Source organism: Schistocerca piceifrons, chromosome 2, assembly GCF_021461385.2.
Source record: "Schistocerca piceifrons isolate TAMUIC-IGC-003096 chromosome 2, iqSchPice1.1, whole genome shotgun sequence".
Taxonomy (NCBI): Eukaryota; Metazoa; Arthropoda; class Insecta; order Orthoptera; family Acrididae; genus Schistocerca; species Schistocerca piceifrons.
This window is the reverse complement of record NC_060139.1, coordinates 358,920,510-358,944,168: the sequence shown is the minus strand read 5'-3', so window position 1 is coordinate 358,944,168 and position 23,659 is coordinate 358,920,510. Positions and strand designations below refer to the sequence as shown.

The 23,659-nt window shown below is 39.8% G+C and overlaps 1 protein-coding gene across 3 annotated transcripts in view; it reads right to left on the bottom strand.

Annotated features, from left to right (window-relative positions):
• Nucleotides 1-23,659, bottom strand: part of LOC124776382 (actin-related protein 5) — a 195,412-nt gene that overhangs the window by 93,992 nt on the left and 77,761 nt on the right. For all 3 annotated transcript variants that reach the window (XM_047251348.1, XM_047251350.1, XM_047251349.1), the window contains 2 exons: nt 19,001-19,081; nt 3,871-3,999 (listed from right to left, as the gene is read on the bottom strand). In XM_047251348.1, coding sequence (XP_047107304.1) covers nt 3,871-3,999; nt 19,001-19,081 — 210 coding nt within the window. The remainder of the gene's footprint in view (nt 1-3,870; nt 4,000-19,000; nt 19,082-23,659) is intronic.

Sequence of the window (23,659 nt, the reverse complement as noted above, 5' to 3'; positions counted from 1 at the left end):
AGAAATAGTGGTTGCTGGTGATTTCAATGTAGATTTCCTTAAAGACTCTCCCAATAAGAGCTTATTTGAGTTAGTAACACTATCATTCAACTTAATTCCCACTGTAAAGTTCCCCACTAAGGTAGCCAAACGCTCACAAACAGTCATTGATAATATCTTTATAAAAAAGTCCAATGAACAAAATTATATTACAAAACCAATAGTCAATGGCCTCTCAGACCATGACATGCAGTTCCTTCTGTTAAATGTTAATACTGAACAGGATATAAAATCTCTTAAATCTGAGCTCAAGAGGGTAATCAATAAGCCAAAAATTTATTATTTTAGGACACTCCTCAGAGACATTCACTGGACTGATGTTTACAGTGCTCATGGCATGAATGAAAAATATAACACTTTTGCTAATAAAGTGCTTACCTTATTCGAACACTGCTTTCCCCCAAAACTTACCAAGGTTAGAGCAAAGTCAACAAAGAAGCCATGGATTCCTCAAGGAATAGGGGTATCTTGTAAAACAAAAGAAAACTGTATCTGTCAATCCGAAACAGTTCTGATGATGATGCTATAGCACATTACAAGAAATACTGCAAAATATTAAAGACTGTAATACGGACAACAAAGCAAATATATTATAAGGAAAAGATAGTCATACCAGATAACAAAATAAAGACAATATGGGACATAGTGAAGGAGGAGACCTGTAGAACCAGACATGAAGAGAAACAAATAGCATTAAGAGTAAATGATACATTGGTGACATGTGTATGGTGTTGCAGAACTTTTTAACAAACATTTTATAACTGTTACTGGAAAGATGAGGTTGTCAGGTTCGGTAGATGCTGCTATGGAATACCTCAGACCAGACATTTCAAGTAACTTCCGTAATATGAATGTGACCCTCACTACCCCAGCAGAAATAATGTCCATCATAAAATCTTTAAAATCAAAAACATCTAGTGGGTATGATGAAATATCAACAAAGTTAATTAAAGAATGTGATTCTGAGCTAAGTAACATATTAAGCTATCTGTGTAACCAGTCGTTTATCAGTGCAATATTTCCAGAATGGTTGAAATATGCTGAACTGTTTAAGAAGGGAATTAAAGAAATAGCATCAAATTTCCGTCCAATTTCACTGTTGCCAGCATTCTCAAAAATTTTAGAAAAAGGAATGTATAATCGGCTTTATAACCATCTTATCTCAAATAACATACTGTCAAAGTCACAGTTTGGATTTCTAAAGAGTTCTGATATTGAGAAGGCTATCTACACTTACAGTGAAAATGTGCTCAATTCATTAGACAAAAAATTGCAGGCAACTGGTATATTTTGTGATCTGTCAAAGGCATTTGACTGTGTAAATCACAATATCTTTTTAAGTAAATTAGAATATTATAGCGTAACAGGAAATTCTGCAAAATGGTTCAAATCTTATACCTCTGGCAGGAAACAAAGGGTGTTATTAGGAAAGAGACATGTATCAAGCTATCAGGCATCATCCAACTGGGAACTAATTACATGTGGGGTCCCACAAGGTTCCAATTAGGGCCCCCTACTTTTTCTTGTGTATATCAATGACCTTTCATCAGTAACATTACCAGAAGCCAAGTTTGTTTTGTTTCCCAATGATACAAACATTGCAATAAATAGCAAATCAAGTGTAGTCTTAGAAAGATCAGCTAATAAAATATTTGTGGACGTTAATAACTGGTTCCTAGGCAATTCTTTGTCACTAAACTTGGAAAAAACACATTCCATGCAGTTCAGAACTTGTAAGGGGTGTCCCACGAGTATATGCCTAACATACGATGACAAGCAGATAGAAGAAGTGGACAGTGTTAAATTCTTGGGATTACAGCTTGATAACAAATTCACCTGGGAGGAGCACACCACAGAACTGCTGAAGCATCTTAACAAATCTCTATTTGCAATGCAAACTGTGTCAGACATAGGGGATATAAAAGTGAAAAAGCTGACATACTATGCTTACTTTCATTCCATAATGTCATATGGGATTATTTTTTGGGGTGAAGTTTTTCGGACACAAAAATGTGCAGTAAGAGTTATATGTCGTGTGAACTCAAGAACATCCTGCAGAAGCCCGTTTAGGGAACTAGGGATACTAACTACTGCTTCCCAATATATTTATTCCTTAATGAAATTTGTCATTAAAAATATATCACTTTTTCAAACCAAGAGCTCAATTCATGGAATCAATACTAGAAATAAGAATAATCTTCACAAGGATTTAAAGTCACTTGGTCTTGTACAAAAAGGTGTGCATTATTCAGGAACACACATTTTCAATAACTTGCCAGCAGCCATAAAAAGCTTAACAACCAATGAAATTCAGTTTAAGAGAAGCCTAAAGGATTTATTGGTGGCCAACTACTTCTACTTCATTGATTAATTTCTCAATAGAACTAACTGATTTGTGTGTGTGATATTATAACTTCTGCACAATGTCAGTGCAGTAATGTGTTCATTGTAAATAAGTATTATAGTAGTTGTATTACATGTTTATTACCTTATAAATAAATTTAAAAAAATTTTAATTTTAAATTCAGTGCATTAGTAATTGTAAAATGACTCTTTCATATAGTGTTCATTAAAAAATGACGATCATTCCACTTGGGACCTGTGGAATGGTACATTAGCTTATATGTTTTAGTTGTAAATATTTGTCACGTATTGTTGTTTTTCTGACATGTTCTACATCCTGAAGGACCTCCTCACTACGGATCAATTGGAATGAAAGTAAATCTAATCTAATCTAACCTAATCTTGATAGTATATGTTCTGCCAGATACAAGTCTATTATAGGTGGTGGTAGGAGGGTGCATGGAGCATGTCTTGCAGCGGGGATGGTCACAGGGGTAGGAACCATAGGGTAGGGAGATGGTTGCAGAAGGAGCATATTATCTGACAAGAATACTGCGGAGATTGGGAGGGTGACGGAAAGCTATTCTAGGTGTGGCGGGCAAAATTTCAGACAGAATGGATCTAATTTCAGGGCGTGCTTTTAGGAAATCATGGCCCTGTCGAAGTAGCTGATTAACACATTCCAAATAAGGATAATACTGAGTCACCAATGATGTGCTCCAAAGCTGTTTTGTGGAGGGATCAGCAGTATCAGGATTGGATACGACGGCCTGATAAATCAGTATTTTCCACTGTAACTACTCTTTGCTTAACTTTGTTTTAGTTTTCTACATTTTTCATTGTCTTTCCCATCTCTCTTTCACTGCCACCTCCCACCTCTGTTACGTACAATGCACTTAGCTTTTCACTGTTATTAACTCGTGCACAATGTTTTAGTAGTAATCTCTGTCTTGCATACTGCCCCGTCTTTCACCTTTAAGCTCTCAGGTTTTTAAATCTCATCCGATGAGTCCCCAACAATCAGTCTTCCCTTCTCATCCCGTATGGTAAGTCTCTCCTGACCTGTGGTTCTGGGTGACTTTCCCAAAATCTACCCCTTTTCCTACACCTCTCCAGACCTTTTCCTTCACCCTTCAACCCTTCTGCCTGAAGGAGCCACTGGCTCCGAAAGCTTTCCAATTACAACAGTCTTTTATGCATGTGTTCTGCCGCCACTTGGTGAGTAGGTTTTTTATCCATCCGATTACATAACATTTAATACTTTGTTACTTATGAAACAAACACACACACACACACACACACACAATCACACACACACACACACACACACACACACACACACACAAAGTCCAGACATCTTGACACGATATGAAACAGAACCCTCCCAATCTATGAATAATTTCATCAAACAAATGAAAATTTAAGTTTCAGTCCCTTTAACTGAATGAATACAAAGAAAAAAGCAATTGAGAGAAAACACTGTCATACCTCAAGAGGATCTTCAGAGGTATTAGCTGCCACTATTTTCTGCCGTGTTTTTTCTATTCTACTCTGCAGCTGCGATATCATTTTCAGCAGTTCATTCAGGTTTTCAAGCTCATATGATGCCAGGGCTTTCTGAAAGAAAGAATTTTATCCTATAACCTTTTGCTTTGTAGTCTAAACTCAAAAATTTTAAGTGTAATAAATTTTCTTTATGTGCATTGACATGTGCAGTGCCAGCAGTAAAGGGAGGGAGGGAGGGAGGGGGGGGGGGGGGGAGGGAGGAGGAAAAACCAAAGATCACAGTTTAGTTCTGTGTGTATAATGAGGTCATTACCGACAGTTATATGTTACTGCCAGTCACCATTTTATTAATCAAGAATCACAACACTGTAAAGAAACCCAGTACTAAAAAGGTGACAACTAACCTGAACAATTGTAATATGTGAAGAGAGAAGTATACCATATAATCAACCAATCATGGAAATTCCTGGATGGAGCAATATATAAAATAAGGAAAATGTGATGCATGGAGCACAGAAACACATAACAGAAAACAGCATTCACATTAGCCTTCGAGCACTAGCTCTTTTTCTTGCTAACGTGCACATATTCACAAACACAACCATACTGACACCCAAACAGCAATCTATCAATCAATAATGAGTCTCACTGTGACCACAGGTGTGTGTGCTTTTGAGTGTCTATGTGGTTGTAGTATGAATGTGTGTATTTTTGCTACAAAAAGCCATTAAATTTCCCTTATTTTACAAGGGTGGTTTGAAAAGTTCTCGGAATGGATTAGAGAAAAAGTACATACATCACTGAAATACTTTTTTTAATTTTCAATGTAGTCTCCTTGTAGATTAAGAGACTTGGTCCAATGATATTCCAGTGTCTTGATCCCATCTCGAAAATGAGATTCCTCCAGGCCTATAAAATAATTGTCAACTCCGGCTATCAATTATTCATTTGAAGTGAATCTTCGTCCACCAAGAAAAATTTTCAGTTTTGGGAAGAGATGGAAGTCTGACGGAGCCATATCAGGTGAATAAGATGGGTGTGGCAACAATTCATACCTTAGTTTGTGTAATTTTGCCATGGTGACGGTACTTTTTGATCCAGCGTCAAGAGTCATGCACTCATCTTGCAGACAATTTTTTCATTTTTAATTCTTCAGTCAGGTGACTTCTGGCAAGCATAAGTTCTCGGAATGGATTAGAGAAAAAGTACATACATCACTGAAATACTTTTTTTAATTTTCAATGTAGTCTCCTTGTAGATTAAGAGACTTGGTCCAATGATATTCCAGTGTCTTGATCCCATCTCGAAAATGAGATTCCTCCAGGCCTATAAAATAATTGTCAACTCCGGCTATCAATTATTCATTTGAAGTGAATCTTCGTCCACCAAGAACATTTTGTGAACTTTTGCAATGATTTCTGGAGTAGTGACACATCTTGGCCAACCACAGCGCGAATCATCATCTAAGCTGTCCTGACCAAATTTAAATTCATTTGTCCATTTGGTAACATTTGAATATGAAGGAGCAGAGTCCCCCAGCGTATTCTGGAAATTGGCATGTATGTCCCTTGCTTTCATACCTTTCTTTATGAAGTACTTCATCACTCCACAAATCTCTATATTTTCCATCTTCCCAAATCACTAAGTGGGAACAACAACAGAGCCACGTCATTGCCACAGCTCTCTTCCAAGAGCACTGACGTGGCATGCGTCTACAGGCAACAATCCAATTAATATCACAAGAACAACTTGTTGCGCTAGCACTGACGTCTCGTGGTGATTGTGAGAACTTTTCAAACCACCCTCATACGTATATGGGCATCTCGCCTATGAGTCATGTACATTTTGTCCGGTGTTTCAGAAGATACTTGTAACTTCTTTTTTGCATTGTGTAGCTGGAGTCAGCCCAAACAAATAACTGCTCATTACATCTTTTGTGTGATGCCAAGTATCAACAAAACTGTTAGTCTGTTCCCTGTTACACACACACACACACACACACACACACACACACACACACACACACAAAAAAAAAAAAAAAAAACATTTTTAAAGCAAAATTTTACATTCCCCTACACAGAGTGGTCCCACGTTAGCTCAGTACAATATTTGTTTTATCGGTATGCATTAACAAGGACAGTAAAACATGAAGAATAAATAGCAAGCCAGAGGCAACTCAATAAAGCTGCACGCTTGGCACTAGCTGTTAGCATGGGCCAGGGCAGTGCTGTTGCTGTTGGAGTACTGGTTATTCTTTGAGTTTTACTGTCCCTGTTAATACATATCAATATAACAAATATCACAGTGGGCTAACTTGGGACCTCTCTATCAAATGGGCATGTAAAATTCCACTTTAAAAATAATTTTGTTTGTAATGGGAAACAAATGAATGCTTTCTGTCAACACTTGGTGTCACCTTATAGAGGTGATGACCACTACTTGTCTCGGTTAACTCCAACAACACAACACAAAAATGAAATTGCGGGAATCTGCTGAAACACCAGAGAAAAAGCACCTGAGGACTCTTAGGAGAGACATACGCTATATAGCCAACAAAGTCACTTAAAATCTATTCCATATGTTAAATCCATTTTGTATGCAGCAATATGTGATCTAAAATCCACAGAACAACCACTATTTTTCACTGCAAAGTATTTGAATTTTGCACAGTACTTCAAGAAATACAGAAACACCATAGTAGTTCTAAACTGTTGTAGCTTTGTTGGAAAGGAACCAGAATTCCAAGCACTAACAGAAATCACTGAAGCTCAAATCGTTACAGTTATGGAATGCTGACTATACTTTAAAATAAATTCAGCCGAAATTTTTACAAAGGAGCTAACTGTGTTCAGAAAGGATAGATTAAATACAATTGGTATGTATAATTTTTTAAAATTAGTTGGGGAAAAGAAGAATAAAATAAAAACTGAAGAGATATTGATAGAAGTACATACTTAAATTCCTCTTCTGGACCACTTAATGTGTGTTTCTTTGTGTTGATTTGTCTGGAAGGTTAATATTAGTACATAACTAAGCAAAATAAAAAGGACCAAACAAAATCATTTTGTGCAAATGACTTTCTTACTCTTCAAAAGTTATAATACATCAGTTACCAAAAAAAATAGTTGTGCAGGACCATTTATGGCAATCACACATACAAACAGTAGTTTTGTCTGAAACTTCTCTCTCTTTACTTTTTTATTTCTTTGTAGTATAAGTCTGTGATAGGTCCATATGGTGATAAGCTGGTCAAGGACAAGAACTGTGTGAAGACTATGCTTATTAATATTTAGTGTACAACACATTTCAATTATATATTCAACAGAGTTTCATAATGAATACTATTGTAATGCCAAAGGAAATAATAACCAAAAATCATTGCCATCTTCAGACCTAATAAATGAATATAAAGCAGGAGAGGTCCATTAGACCATGTATTGGATGAAAATCTATCAGCACAGTAATAACATACTCAAACATAATAATTAAATGATAACGTTATAAACACAATGCTTACAACAGCACTTGAGAACAATGAAACTGCTTTAAGTATTATGGTATAATTTACTTTTGAGATTTGCATCTTTTTTAGCCATTAAAAGGATATGACATCAATTCATTTAGCACATCTTCACATTAATGAGATTTTCAATGTGTATTAGATGTCATTCTTTTACAAATATAATTTCTGTAGATCCATGTTACATGTTTTCACATAAAAAGTATCCTTTACAATGAAGCAATATGGTACACACATATTGTGAACTGTGGTATGTACTGACAAGTCTATTCACATTTCTGACATTCCCTGTAAGAGTTTTTACAACAGTACTCAATATTTTACTCTGTCAAGGAACACCCCATTACTGTGTTAAAGATGTGACCACATTCAATTTATTTCACTTGTGAATGTTTTCAGTAGTGGAGGCAACTGTTTTATCTTAAGTAATAGACATTATCTGCTTAAGACTATCCTTTGTCTCACTAACAGCTAATCCACAGTCTACCAGCTCAGAAAAAGAATACTTAACTATCACAGCAATGTCCTTATTATCGCTAATTCCATTACTCTTAATATTTAGGACAATGCTCCTGATCTTGGAGGAAACTGCGCCTAATTTACTATATGAGTTACACTAAAGAAGGATGTTAGGTGCGTAAGATCAACTTTACAGACTGGTGCAGCTAAGGTTTCGGGTGTGGGGGTTGGGGTGGTCCACTGTAAGTAAAGTTTGGAGGGCCACATTTACTAATAAACATTTAAAGAACAAATATGCAAACATTAGACATCCACATACCGTAATTCATGTTAAAATTGGAAAAACGCGCCTCCTGATGCACTCCTTATTTAACAAACAATGACTTCAATTTTGTGAAGTGAGGCTACAAGCTACAGCAAACACATCTTCCAGTTTTCCTATGCTTAGCATTCAAAAACTTTTTGACAATGTCATGGGAAAGTTGAGAGAATGATATGTTTTATGTTCATTGATTAAAACTGCTGAATTAGTTATCTGGACTCTGACATTGAGTTTCTTCGAAACTTTTTGATTTGTTTCAATTTAGAAAATGATCTTTCTGGCAAAGCTGAAATAACTGTCAAAGTTGAGTACCACTAAGAGCTGTACATTCATCAGGAAAACTACATGCAAGAAAAGTAGTTTCAACAAACATTTTGCAAAACCTTTAACTGACAATATGTTTCCTTTCTTTCCAACTTCGTTCAACTCAAGTGTTTTTAGGCTCATAGTTCATGTGAAAGATTTACGTAAAATCTGATCCATACTTTTTAAAAAGCTTTTCTACTTTATTCAGAATATTTTCATTTTCTAACCTAAAAAGACGAACAGGATGTAAGAAAGAATAACCATTAACATTCTGTAGTCTGGTAAAACATTTGTGTAGTTGTTGAATAAAAAATCAACAGAAGCTTTGAAATCTCTGACTTAAAAGACTTGTGTATGTCCACAATTATAAGATCTGCAGAATGCTCATTAAAAAATTTCTTCATTTTATGAGTACATTTTGAGATCAACTTTGGATCAATGCCTCAAACTTTCACTAGTACTTGCATTACTTCTACTACAATTTCAAAACTGTTTCAGTTAGAATTAAGGTGATTAGATTAACTCTTGCAGTTAGAATCTCTATATCAGCAGTAACAGTTTGCAAACTACATTAATATTTTCAAAAATCATCCTTTGAAACATGAGCAGCAGGACAGTATCAAAAGTTTTCATACTTTTCATCAAATTAGAAGCTTTTTCCCTCTCTGCTCCTTCTTGCTCTTTAAAATGGCACTGGACAGGCACTACAAAACCTGTATGAAATCTGTTTCATTGATAACTATGAATCAAATCTGAAAGACCATCTGGTTGGGCACAGTTTCTTCAGAGTCTTGTAATATGTCTGTCAGTTTCTTTCCTTTATTTATTGCTATCAAACCACAGAAGCTCTAAAGAAATCAAATGCATTCTATTTTCTCATAAAACTGTAGTCATTCCACTATATTCATGAAGGTATCATTTATTATCAAATCAAAATTGTGTGTTGAGCAATGCATAAACTCAGCATTTGGGTACTGTGCTTTAATTCTTGACAGAAAACCAGAGTACTTGGCACTCAGAGACACAGCACCATCACATCCTTGACCTCTGCATCTATCCAGCTGTATGTTTGTCTTCTCTAAAGCACTTATTATTTCTTTTTCAAAACTCTCAGCAACATGCCCCCCTTAGCTCAAGGAGTCCTAAAAACAATTTCTTTATTTCAGACTGCTTTCTATCCGGTTTCCTTCAAAGTGCATATATCACACAACACTTAGCTAGTCCTTTCTTGATACATCAGGAGTTGTATCTGCAAAAAGTGAAGAGAATGGCTGCTGTTTAATTTCAATGATAATCCACTCTAAAACACAACCATTTAATAGTTCAGTCATTACCTTCTGAGTTTGTTGGCTGAAATTTTCCATTATAGTTTTTACAAGAGAAGGAAAGTTGCTACTCACCATATAGTGGAGATGCTGAGCCACGATAGGCACAATACAAAGATTTACACAAACATAGCTTTCGGCCATTAAGGCCTCTGTCAGCAGTAGACACACATACACACACAGTTGGTGTAGTTTCAGCTCTCTGAGACTGCAGATGTGTGTGCAAGTTGCACTTGCGTGAGTGTGTGCGGCATGTGTGTGTCTACTGCTGACAAAGGCCTTAATGGCCAAAAGCTATGTTTGTGTGCATCTTTTTATTGTGTCTATCGCGGCTCAGCATCTCCGCTACATGGTGAGTAGCAACTTTCCTTCTCTTGTATTGTTACATTTAATCCTGGATTTTCCGTTGTTTGCTACTATAGTTTTTTTTTAAAAAAAAAAAAAGAGAGAGAGAGAGAGAGAGAGAGAGAGAGAGAGAGAAGGTCTAACACACCTGTCAACAGCAATTTTGCATCTGGAATGTGATACATCAACTAGTATGTATTTTGGTATGTAGAATCCAAATATACCTTTAAAATCTACATCTACATCCATACTCCGCAAGCCACCTGACGGTGTGTGGTGGAGGGTACCCTGAGTACCTCTATCGGTTCTCCCTTCTATTCCAGTCTCGTATTGTTCGTGGAAAGAAGGATTGTCGGTATGCTTCTGTGTGGGCTCTCATCTCTCTGATTTTATCCTCATGGTCTCTTCGCGAGATATACGTAGGAGGGAGCAATATACTGCTTGACTCTTCGGTGAAGGTATGTTCTCGAAACCTCAACAAAAGCCCGTACCGAGCTACTGAGCGTCTCTCCTGCAGAGTCTTCCACTGGAGTCTATCTATCCTCTCGGTAACGCTTTCGCAATTACTAAATGATCCTGTAACGAAGTGCGCTGCTCTCCGTTGGATCTTCTCTATCTCATCTATCATCCCGTAACTGGTACGGATCCCACACTGCTGAGCAGTATTCAAGCAGTGGACGAACAAGCGTACTGTAACAAATGTTCTAGCATGCACGATTTTTGACTTTTTAAAGGTTTTTTTTTTATTTTTATTTTTCATATTCAGTATTTCGCTTTATGCTGTTCTTCTGTTTTGATGTTTAATGGTGTGTTTCGATTTTCAGAGGAAGCTAGAAGATCTACAAATCGTCAGTAAATGGTTGGTGTGGTAATCCAGTGGTGTGAAAGAGATCCTCAGTGAGTGTTTCCTGTGAAAGAGAGTGCAAAGTTTTTGTGTTTAAAACTTACGATAAGAAAAATGGCAACTAGTAAATCTTGCTGTCTAAACCACTCCGACAACTTTTGTTATATGTGTGGGAAATTCACTCCAAAAGCCCAAAGAAAACCAATCGCTGATTTGGTTAAGAAGGCATATAAATTGCAGTCTGAATGTCCTGTTGGTGATCAAGATAAAAATTTTGCACCTCATATTGCCTGCATAGCATGTACTACAACCTTAACTGAGTGGTTGAAAGGAAAACACCAAGCTATGCCATTCACTGGTCCGATGGTGTGGTGTGAGCCTAATGACCATTATTCAGAGTGTTGCTTCTTTCTTACAAATATTTCAGGACATTCAAGCAAAACTAGACATAAAATAAAGTATCCTAATATATATTCTGTGCATCTGCCTGTGCCCCATGATGAGGGGTTGCCTGCTCCTGTCTGTAACTTGAAAGCCACATAACCAGACACCATGTCAAGTGAATCAGAAATTATTGAACAGATAGATGTGTACTGCTCTCAATATCATGACACTTCGCCTCAGCTCTGAACAATTAGGTTCACGATCTAAAACTTTCGAAACAGCAAGCTGAACTCTTGAGGTCGAGACTGCAACAACAGAACCTTCTAGCTCCAGGGAGAAAAATGTCCTGTTTCCGAACAATAGGTGCTTCCTTTGCTCAATATTTCGATATGCAGAACTCAATGTGTGTATGTAGAGATGTCAATGGTATGATGATGCAGCTAGGTGTACAACATAATCCACAGGAGTGGTGACTATTTACTGACTCCAGTAAAACCAGCTTGAAAAAAGTACTACTGAATAATGGCAATGCATTTCCATCGGTACCTTTGGCTTATGCAGTAGACATGAAAGAAATTTATGAAAACATGGTTTTGCTGCTAGAGGCAATCAAATATAAGGATCACGAATGGCACATTTGCTGTGATTAAAAGTTCTTGCACTCCTTAGAGGTTTACAGGATGGATTCACAAAATACTGCTGCTTTTTGTGCCTTTGGGACAGTCGTGACACCAGGAACCACTATACAGTCAAGTAATGGCCTATAAGAAAGTCATGTGTTCCTGAAAACGCAAATGTGAACAGTACCCCATTGGTTGAGCCCGATAAAATCATTTTGCCTCCCCTTCATATCAAGTTGGGCCTTATCAAGAACTTTGTAAAAGCTCTGGATAAAGAAGATGAGGCCTTCAATTACTTAAAAGAAAAGTTTCCCAAATTAAGTGAGACAAAGCTGAAAGACAGTATATATTTGCTGGACCACAAATAATAAAATTGCTGAAAAATCCAACCTTTGATACCACACTCACAGATATCCAATTAGCTACTTGGTCTTCTTTAAAGCAATTGTGAAGAGCTTTTTGGGTAACAGAAAAGTGTAGAAGTAGTGGAAATGACAGAAGTTTGGATGGGTGAGGACAGCATCCGCCACCCCCACCGTACTACCCCTCCTCCTCCCTGCCCCAGCCTCCACCTTACCCCCAACCACTCGCTACTCCCATCATGCACCAGTGCTGTTGCTCGCAGTGTGGTTTCAGTTGCCTGAGACTGTAATCGTGTGTGTGTGTGTGTGTGTGTGTGTGTGTGTGTGTGTGTGTGTGTGTGTACACATCTGTTGTTGACAAAGTCCTTAATGGCCGAAAGCTTTATTTGTGACAGTCTCTTTGTTGTGCCTATCTGCAACTCAGCATCTCCACTATACAGTGAGTGGCATCATCTTTTCTTTTCATCATATTGACACAATATGCTGCATCTGATGTACAGCAACATCACAGCCAAGACTTTTCAATTTTCTGATGTGTTTTAGTATAATTATCATAATAATCACAGCTAAACTATCATTTGCTCTCAGTGTGTCTAGGAAAAGGATCCTGAGCTTGCTTGGCCTGCTGTTTACAATTTTTAGTTACTTTCGTCATTCGGTTGCCTTGGAATAATTCTCTGTCAGTGGTGAAAGGTTCATTTTGCTGATTATCTTGATGTGAAAAAGAACAATCTGCTGGTGGTGGATTGGTGCCTGTTGATGCGTCACCAGAATTTAAAACCAATTCATTTTATATAATGTTCACTGCGAAGTTGCAAAGTGTCAGAATCTTTCCCCTTTTACTTTTCCAACTGTATTGACTTCCATTTTAACTTTTAAATCATCAGACTTTTCTCCAATTTCACTTTTGCTATTAATTTTAGTACATATCTGTTACAGGTGCATAGCTGAACTCTGGAAGATTGTACCATTTTCATTGTCTTTTTAACGTCTTCATCTCAGCAGGCTTTTAATTCCTCTTTTGAGCACCATTTAAATATGACTTATTTCTCGATGAAACTTCCTGGCAGATTAAAACTGTGTGCCGGATTGAGACTCGAACTCGAGACCTTTGCCTTTCGCGGGCAAGTGTTCTACCATCTAAGCAACAGAAGCACAACTCACACCTCGTCCTCACAGCTTTAATTCTGCCAGTACCTCATATCCTACTTTCCAAACTTCACAGAAGTTCTCCTGCGAACCTTGCAAAATAGTCAGAATTATATTCTATATTGAGAAACAGTTACACAATTTGTAAGTGTAAAAGATGTTTCATTTGTTTTCCTGAAGTACAGGTAGCATAAAAGATTGGAAACAGCAGGCTAATGATAAGTATAAGCCACCACTTGACAAATATTCAAGAGAACTTTCACTCACAAACAGAGAATAATGAACCAAACATGACTGAGATCAATAATTTTTATTTTCAACAGAACCGATCTGTATTAGCTGTACCACATACTCAATAATGCAGAAGATTTCAGAGCTCTGCAACCAAAAATATACTCACAAGCGGTGGCAGGGGAACACACACACACACACACACACACACACACACACACACACACACACACACACACACACAAAAGGATTTAGCTTTTACAAGCTTTCGGACCCAGTTCTCCTTCTTCTGACAGAAGAGATGAAGGGGAAGGAAGATGGGTGATGGAAAAGGGCTGGAGAGGTTTAGGGAAAGGGGTACAGTTCAGAAAAGTCACCCCGAATACCAGGTCAAGGGAGACTTACCAGACAAGATGAGAAGGAAAGACTTCCTTCCCTAAACCTCTACAATCCTTTTCCTTCACCCGTCTTCCTTCCCCTTCACCTCTTCTGTCGGAAGGAGCCACTGGCTGAAGCTGAAAGCTTGTAAAAATTAAATCCTTTTGTGTGTGTATTCACCTGCTGCCACTTGGTGAGTAGATTTTTTTTTATCTATCCAATTACAGTATACTATCAGTAATTGATTATTTTCAGTGTGATTAAATGAGAAGAGAAACTTTGAAATATAGACCTCTACCATACTTGCTTTTCGAAATTGCCTGATACTTGAGGTTTACAACTTGACCTTTTCAGAACTTGTTAGTAAACTTATTCTTCTTCTAGTGCCTGGATGTTGGTGACCTTTGATCTTCCTTGTTCTCTTTTAGCACATACCTTTCCTTGAAGTACGTTCTCCCGCTGTTAATACCTGTTTCCATTTCTCACTACATAGGCAAGACACTGGTTTCCTGCATTTTACTGTTATTATGATTTCTTTTTCTTTCTTCATTTTGCATAGAATATTGTTGTTTACGTTGTATTTTATCTGTCCCAGGCACTTTCAGCATGCTTCTGTACAGCCACTTCCCAAATACCTCACGTAATTTTCCAATCATCTAGGTCAACTGTACTTCAAGATTTGTCTTAAAAGAAACAAAGTATTATCATTAATTAATTTCGTAGTGTGCGCAGCTGCTGCCTAAAGAGCATCTCTAATGAATTTGTGTTAGTTAATGATGACAAATCAGCACTGGAGCTCATAAATAGATACTGTACAGCTAACTGAATACAGCATTGTTGGAGTTTCTACTTTACAGAGCGGTACTTTATAGGAGTACAACTGACTTTATAGTGGCTAAAGATACCAATCCCGGCCAGAAGATGGTTGCAAAAGACTGAAAGAGTAACGCTAAACAGACACACTATGCAAAACATCGGTCATCAAGGAAGGCAGTTCCTTAAATTTTCTTCTACTTATTATGCAAATCACTCATTATGGGAGGTGCTCTAAAAGCAAGCTTCAACTGCTATTTAAAAAAAAACAGTGGGGTGGATACCACATGTCCGACCTGTTACCGCAAGCTAGATTGATTGTGATCGCAGGCCAGAGTTGGCCCGCAAGCGGTAGTTTCAAGACCCCTGGTGTAGAGCATGCAGTATCCATACACTCAATTTTTGAACCTTGAACTTCCCCACCACATGCAAATCTTGCATGATGGTGGAATGGTAGCCATTCACACATTAGCCGATTCTTGAGTACAATGATATGGACCACTGTGGGTTCATGTGTTTAAACAAAATTCATCACACCCTGAAGGTCTTCCTGAACATGATAATCACTACTGTCAAAACAATCCACCTTAAAACGAGAAAACCATTTTCTTGCCGTGCTCTGTCTAATGCCATTCTACACATACACAGTGAAAATGTTTCAGTTTGTCTCCACTGCTGTCACCTCTCTATTTAACTCAAACTGAAGAATATATTGGAAATATTCAGATTTTCTCCACTTGGCACTCTATTTTCTAGTGGCCAGAGCTACAATCACTATCTCCAGATGACAAAATAACAATAAATAAACTCAAATAGCAACAGTGAACTACAAATAAAAACTGACAATCGATAAATAAGCCCATTACAATTGGAATACCAACATGCAAAACAAAAAATGCTATGAACTTATGCACCAACGTAATAACTGCAAAGCTTGTGTCTAAAGATCCTGTTTTGTCTCAGATTGAGCAGTACATTCAAACTGAATGGCCTAATGACAAGACATCAGATTAAATCTTGCTGGAATATGAAACAAGCACTTACAGCTTATAAAAGGTGTCATTCTGGTACATTCAGAAATATACAAAACTTAAGTGGTTATTCCTGTGGTACTTAAATCAAATAGACAAAAGTGTTGAAATGATGGTCACATCCACATGTCAATTTTGCAAGACTGTTTCTAGGAAGCTAATGTCCATCCTCATTGATGGTTTCTCCATATTCCCATTTGTGATACAGATGTCATCAATAACGTTAACAACACAATTAAGGCCTTGTTAAACGTCTTCTCTACATCTACATCCATACTCCGCAAGCCACCCGATGGTGTGAAAGACTGAAAAAAATCAACTGTCACAGGCAATGCATTTAATTTTTTTCTCAGGAATTTAAACTATTTTGAGAAACAAACTGCATCTCACACTTCATTACTGCACCATTTCATCCTGACACCAACAGATTTGCTGAAAGATCTGCATGAACTTTTAAGTCACACATGATGGAGCTCATTTAACAGTACTATAAAGACAATGCTTTACTGATTTACTTCTCTCAATATAGGACCATCCACACAATGCACAGTCTCCAGCTGAGAAACTTCAGGGGAGACTGCACTGTACATCAACATCATTTTAAACTCACTGGTGCTTCCAAAGGCCAAGCTTCAAAGTTTTTTTTTTTAATAAATGATCTGGTACCCCTCACTAAGTACAAGCATGGGAAAAATTCATGGGTACCAGGTGTAATCATAGAGCAGCTCAGTACTGTTACGTTTTACATAAATATTCAAATGGAGTTGCTATGTGCCATAAAATCCAAATCAGGTCACATGCTGCTCACCTGCATACAGGTAGAACTTCTCCAGTGTTTTCTTTTACAGAATCAGAAGACTTGTATGCAGCCAGCCATCTGAGGGAGCTTCAGATGCAGTCGTCACCTGCTCTCAATAGCACCTCCAGCAGTGAGGCCCAGTTGCAGCTACCTAGTGATGGAGGTGGACATCACAGCTCACCTCACACAAGACTATGGATGTCAAAAAAACAAACACTTGACTGACTGCCACCTCATTGTGGTTTGGCATCAGTTTCCCATGGTGCAGTTGGCCAATGCCAGAGGGTGCAACATATTTGAACCCACCAAATTGGTACGTAGGCGAACAAGGAAGCAGGCTGCTAATGAAGCCAGCTGGCTTCACCAGTTTACATCCCCTCCACCTAGGAAGTGACTCTGTGTATATAGCAGCAACACTACAAGAGGCTGCTACCAGACAGGCACACTACTTGACTGCTCGAAACTGGAAGGCAGCTGGCAACTACTGACGACATTTACTTAAGTGGAACCAATTTCTGTTTCTGCAACACGTCCGTCAGCACCTCGAATTAATTGCCAACTGTGCTGCCAGCTCCCAGAGACAGAGCACTATTGTCAACTGTGGACTGCTTCGCTTCCGCAAAGTATGGGCACAATTGGAGATCCTTCAGCCAAGATGACAAAAGACGACATGCCGCCAACACTTGAGCTAGTTCCCGAAATTCCACTAGAGAGCCCAGTTCCAGCAGTGCCATCTCTTCTACAAGCAGATCCAAAGTTCTATCATGAATATGGTTCTGACATAGCAGTCACTATTTATGGAACAGTAGGAACAGTGATTCACGAGTATCTGCAAGTTTATTTCAGTCCAGCTGACCAACTCATCGACTTTCAGAGACAGCAAAGTTATTTATGATGGCCATTCAATAAATTATGCAACATAATTCTTTTTATGCTCAATTTCGGTTGAAAAAAATATGGGATTTGTTGTGGGACATCGTGGAATATTCCTCCTTAGCCACTATAGTTTCATGAAATTCTGATACATAACGGTGCTATATGCAGCCTTCAAAATCACATCTGTAACAGAGATGTGTTCCAAGCAGGGAGCTATCAATGAGATTCTTTCGGTGGAAAACCAGAGCATTGTAGATGTTCTCGTAGCTGTTTGTTAAACGTCTATGAAGACGTGGCACTGAACAAAAGCATAGCGAGTCATCGAGTGAGGCACCTGTCATCACAGCAACAATGTCGCATCAAACTGTCTGATCTCCCATGTGCCAGCCGACCACAGACACCCTCAGGAAATTGAAGAAATAACTTTCATGCACATTCGTCACCACAAAAATGTGAACGACTCCTCCGTCTCCATGACAACACAATGCCTCACACAGAAGTCTCAGCACCCAAGAGGAGCTTGCACAACTTGATTGGACTGTTGTCACACCTTCCGACTTCCATCTGTTTGGTAGAATGAAGGATGCACTCACAGAAAGCAGTACATGGTTACTGGCGCAGCAAGACATTGGCTCTAACATCGATCAGTGTAGTGGCACCGTGTGGTCATACAGGCCCTGCCAGTGAGGTGGCGCAAGGCCATCACAGTGAATGGAGATGGCTTTGAAAAAGCGTGTTTTGTAGCCTAAAGAGTGGAGAATAAAACGGTGTATTGGAATCCTGAATAAAACCAACCTGCTTCTGAGGGTGGGGTGGGTGGTGTTGGTGGGGTGCGGAGGGGGGGGGGGGGGGGGGGGGGGGAGTGTTGCATTACTTATTGAATGCCCCTCTCAACTGTATTACGTACAGGACTTTCTCGGTAGCCGGTTGCATGGTACTTAATTACATTATTGTAGCTATGATAAATGATATTTATGCCTTTACATTGTGTCATTTATGTTTTAGTGCCGTCCTGTCGGGCAAGTATACATTTAGACATTTGCAAGCATGCATTACTGAGACTTTGTAGCGAACTATATCAGAAAATACATTTTCAACTACTATGGGTTTGGACTAGATTAACAGCGACATTTAGTTACGACACCCCAACAGGTAATTTACGTATGACAACTGAAATCCATGAAGAGTAATGTGATAATGTAAACACAGCACCAACTCTGTCACAAACAGTTAATGTGAGACTTCTCCTGCAGAGTGGCAACAGTCATCACCATATCACAATATGAACTACTTAAAAATTGTGAAGAACTTTTAGGCACTGAAAAGCAATCATTATGGTACTTCTTACCTTGAATTCTTCTTCCTCGCCTTCTTCTATCAAATCCTGGATGGCCATTAGCTGATTTAACTGCTCCTCATCTTCAGCAAGCTGAAATCATAGAAACCGTTTGTCAGCAGTAACATCAACTCTAGAACAAGTCTGTTGGCTTCTGTCTCGGGTTCTTCAGCTGACGTTTGTCTGATGATTTTTCTGGCATTTCACCGGCACGAGTGTCTGGCATAGTCAAAGTTTCACCTTCCATTGCTGGTGGTGGACTGGAGCCGAGCTTGTGGGCGCAAACTATATGTACCTGGTGTGCCAATGTCTAAGGGCTTCTCCATGGTCATTTTCGGTGTGGTTCCCTTGCTAACTGCAACAGTCGTTAGCTGTAGCACAGGAAGCCAGGACCCATTTTTCCTCTTTCTTGTTGAAGCTGTTCTCGTTTTTGTGTATTCCTACAGCTTCTCTGAACAAATGGGTGTGATAGTTATTCTCTACAGCCAGAACTTCCGTGTCGGCGAACTTCACTGTGTGGTCAGTCTCACACAGCAAGGGCTCTCCCACAGCCAATTTCTCCACCTGCCCCAACCTGCAATGTCATTTATGTTCTGTAATCCTGGTGTGGATTGATCACCCAATCATTCCAACATAAACTTTTCTGCATGTGCATAGCATGCAGTATATCCTAGCATTGCACATGGGACCCTTTTCACCTTTTCCGATCTAAGACACACTTTGGCTTTTGTTGTCAGTTTGTAAATAGTCTTTACACCGTGTTTGCACAATATACCATGGAGAAGTCCTCGGACGTCGGCGTGACAGGTACATATAGTCTGCAGCCGCAAGCTCGGCTCCAGTCCACCACCAGCAATAGAGGGTGAACTTTGACAGCACCAGCCACTCATGCCGGCAAAACATCAGAAAAGTCATAAGACGAACATCGGCCGAAGAACCGGAGACAGAAGCCAACAGGCAGTTTGTCAACAAGTGGCCATGAAAGCCTTAACAATTTTCTAGAACAAGTGTTCCAATACTCTTCAAAAAAGTTTCTTCTTCTTCCACCTAATACAACCAAGAATACACATTGTCGTCATCATCATCATTACAACTGCTGCTACTACTACTACTACTACTACTACTACTACTATAGTCTGCTTCCATAGCTAAGAGGTCAGTGTGTTTGACTGTTGTGTAAAGGACGTGGGTTCAATTCTCAGTGCAGCTCGTGATTTTTCCTTGGTGAGGTGGGAAGCCCGGAACAGAATCCACTTAGCCTTGTGATGCTAATTTAGGAGCTACTTGAATTGACAAGTAGTGGCTCCACAGTCTGGGAAAGCTGAAATCAGCCAGGAGAATAGTGTGTTGACTCCATGTCCTGCCATATGGCATAAATGATGCAATATGCCAGAGAACAACACTAAGGTCATTACACGGTCTTCTGAGCTTATCATTATCATCATCATCATCATTATTTCACAGCAGAGGTTATTTGTTGCACAGAGTCAAGTCCACTCCAGCATACTAACAACTTCTCTTAGGCTCAGTGACTCAAATGATTTTGCAATACTTTACACCATTTATGGGTACTTCCGACCAATATTGTTAATGCCTATATCACTTTCTTTACTACATTTTCTAGTATCTAGATACAACATTCTTGAAACTGTGGGCTACTGGTTCCAGAGCAACAATGATGACAGTGCATTTCAGTTTTTATATTCCACCTTTGATAGAACTCAATACTAAGATCCTTGTGTTTCAATTTCTTTCGAATTGCCGTATCACTAATATTTTAATTACATGGGACTAAGGCATTGATTAACAAGCATGACCTCTCAACTCACTGATTTATAACAATATCAGGCTTGTTTGATGTTATAGTTCGTTCAGTATGTATTCGTTGATTGGAATATTGTTATGATCATCTGTCATGACTGCTTTAGGTGTTTAGTTGTGTCAGTTTTAGGAGAGATCTAGTACCAGCAGAGTTGAAGACACTTGCCAATGAAAATGTAAGCACACCACACTGTGCCTCTTGAGGTATTTATTCTTTATCAACATTGGGTAGCCTGATTTTATGTGAACCGTTGTCAAAGAATGTACTTCAGAAAGTCAACATCTACTGACCTGAGTGGTTTTTACTGTCACTTTTATGAAGTTCGTCGTCCTTAAGACCTGTCTGCATGTAGTCATTTTCCCTCTCTGAAGCCACAGATATGTCTAATCTCTGTCAATGTTAAAGTTCTCCGGGCTGTTTGGGTATTGACCATGCAGCCTGAGCTGCTTCTGTGTCTCAAATTTGATATTACTACAACAAGGGGAGTCAGTGTCAGAATCCTCTGGATTATGTGAGCACTTTCTTGCAGCCTTCTTAGGATGGGGAATAGTTACTGTTTCCGTTTACCATCTCTCAATTGTGGCCATGCAATTCCCTTCTTCACAGGTCATTATACAATCTGGAGAGAGAGCAAGTGATTTCCCACTATCTGCCCCACTACATCACAAGAAGCAAGTAAAGGTTGTTTCACAAAGTTATACTGAGCCTCTGCAGAGTGCACTATGAATAACACCAACGCAGTGTGCAGACAGGCTTGGTTGGGCGTGTGTATTTTCCACAAAGTGTGTTAGCACTAAATGGAATTCAGATATGAATTATTAATAATACAAACAAAAGAAACATGTATGGACAGAATTTACATAAATCTCTCCACACTGTTCGACACTGCTAGTGAGGAAACTGATTCTTCGTCATCCTGTACAGCAGCTATGAGTATAGTGTTATATATATAGAAACAAAGATGATTTGACTTACCAAATGAAAGTGCTGGCAGGTCGACAGACACACAAACAACCACAAACATACACACAAAATTCAAGCTTTCGCAACAAACTGTTGCCTCATCAGGAAAGAGGGAAGAAGAGGGAAAGACGAAAGGAAGTGGGTTTTAAGGGAGAGGGTAAGGAGTCATTCCAATCCCGGGAGCGGAAAGACTTACCTTAGGGGGAAAAAAGGACGGGTATACACACACGCGCGCGCACACACACACACACACACACACACACACACACACACACACACACACACACACACACATATACAGACACAAGCAGACATCTGCTTGTGTCTGTATATGTGTGGATGGATACGTGTGTGTGTGAGTGTGCGCGCGCGCGCGCGAGTGTATACCCGTCCTTTCCTCCTTTTTTCCCCCTAAGGTAAATCTTTCCGCTCCCGGGATTGGAATGACTCCTTACCCTCTCCCTTAAAACCCACATCCTTTCGTCTTTCCCTCTCCTTCCCTCTTTCCTGATGAGGCAACAGTTTGTTGTGAAAGCTTGAATTTTGTGTGTATGTTTGTGTGTGTCGACCTGCCAGCACTTTCATTTGGTAAGTCACATCATCTTTGTTTTTAGATATATTTTTCCTATGTGTAATGTTTCCCTCTATTATAATCATATACGAAGATGATGTGACTTACCAAATGAAAGTGCTGGCAGGTCGACAGACACACAAACAAACACAAACATACACACAAAATTCAAGCTTTCGCAACAAACTGTTGCCTCATCAGGAAAGAGGGAAGGAGAGGGAAAGACGAAAGGAAATGGGTTTTAAGGGAGAGGGTAACGAGTCATTCCAATCCCGGGAGCGGAAAGACTTACCCTAGGGGGAAAAAAGGACGGGTATACACTCGCGCACACACACACATATCCATCCACACATATACAGACACAAGCAGACATATTTGGTCTTCAAATACACTCCTGGAAATGGAAAAAAGAACACATTGACACCGGTGTGTCAGACCCACCATACTTGCTCCGGACACTGCGAGAGGGCTGTACAAGCAATGATCACACGCCCGGCACAGCGGACACACCAGGAACCGCGGTGTTGGCCGTCGAATGGCGCTAGCTGCGCAGCATTTGTGCACCACCGCCGTCAGTGTCAGCCAGTTTGCCGTGGCATACGGAGCTCCATCGCAGTCTTTAACACTGGTAGCATGCCGCGACAGCGTGGACGTGAACCGTATGTGCAGTTGACGGACTTTGAGCGAGGGGCGTATAGTGGGCATGCGGGAGGCCGGTGTGGACGTACCGCCGAATTGCTCAACACGTGGGGCGTGAGGTCTCCACAGTACATCGATGTTGTCGCTAGTGGTCGGCGGAAGGTGCACGTGCCCGTCGACCTGGGACCGGACGGCAGCGACGCACGGATGCACGCCAAGACCGTAGGATCCTACGCAGTGCCGTAGGGGACCGCACCGCCACCTCCCAGCAAATTAGGGACACTGTTGCTCCTGAGGTATCGCCGAGGACCATTCGCAACCGTCTCCATGAAGCTGGGCTACGGTCCCGCACACCGTTAGGCCGTCTTCCGCTCACGCCCCAACATCGTGCAGCCCGCCTCCAGTGGTGTCGCGAAAGGCGTGAATGGAGGGACGAATGGAGACGTGTCGTCTTCAGCGATGAGAGTCGCTTCTGCCTTGGTGCCAATGATGGTCGTATGCGTGTTTGGCGCCGTGCAGGTGAGCGCCACAATCAGGACTGCATACGACCGAGGCACACAGGGCCAACACCCGGCATCATGGTGTGGGGAGCGATCTCCTACACTGGCCGTACACCACTGGTGATCGTCGAGGGGACACTGAATAGTGCACGGTACATCCAAACCGTCATCGAACC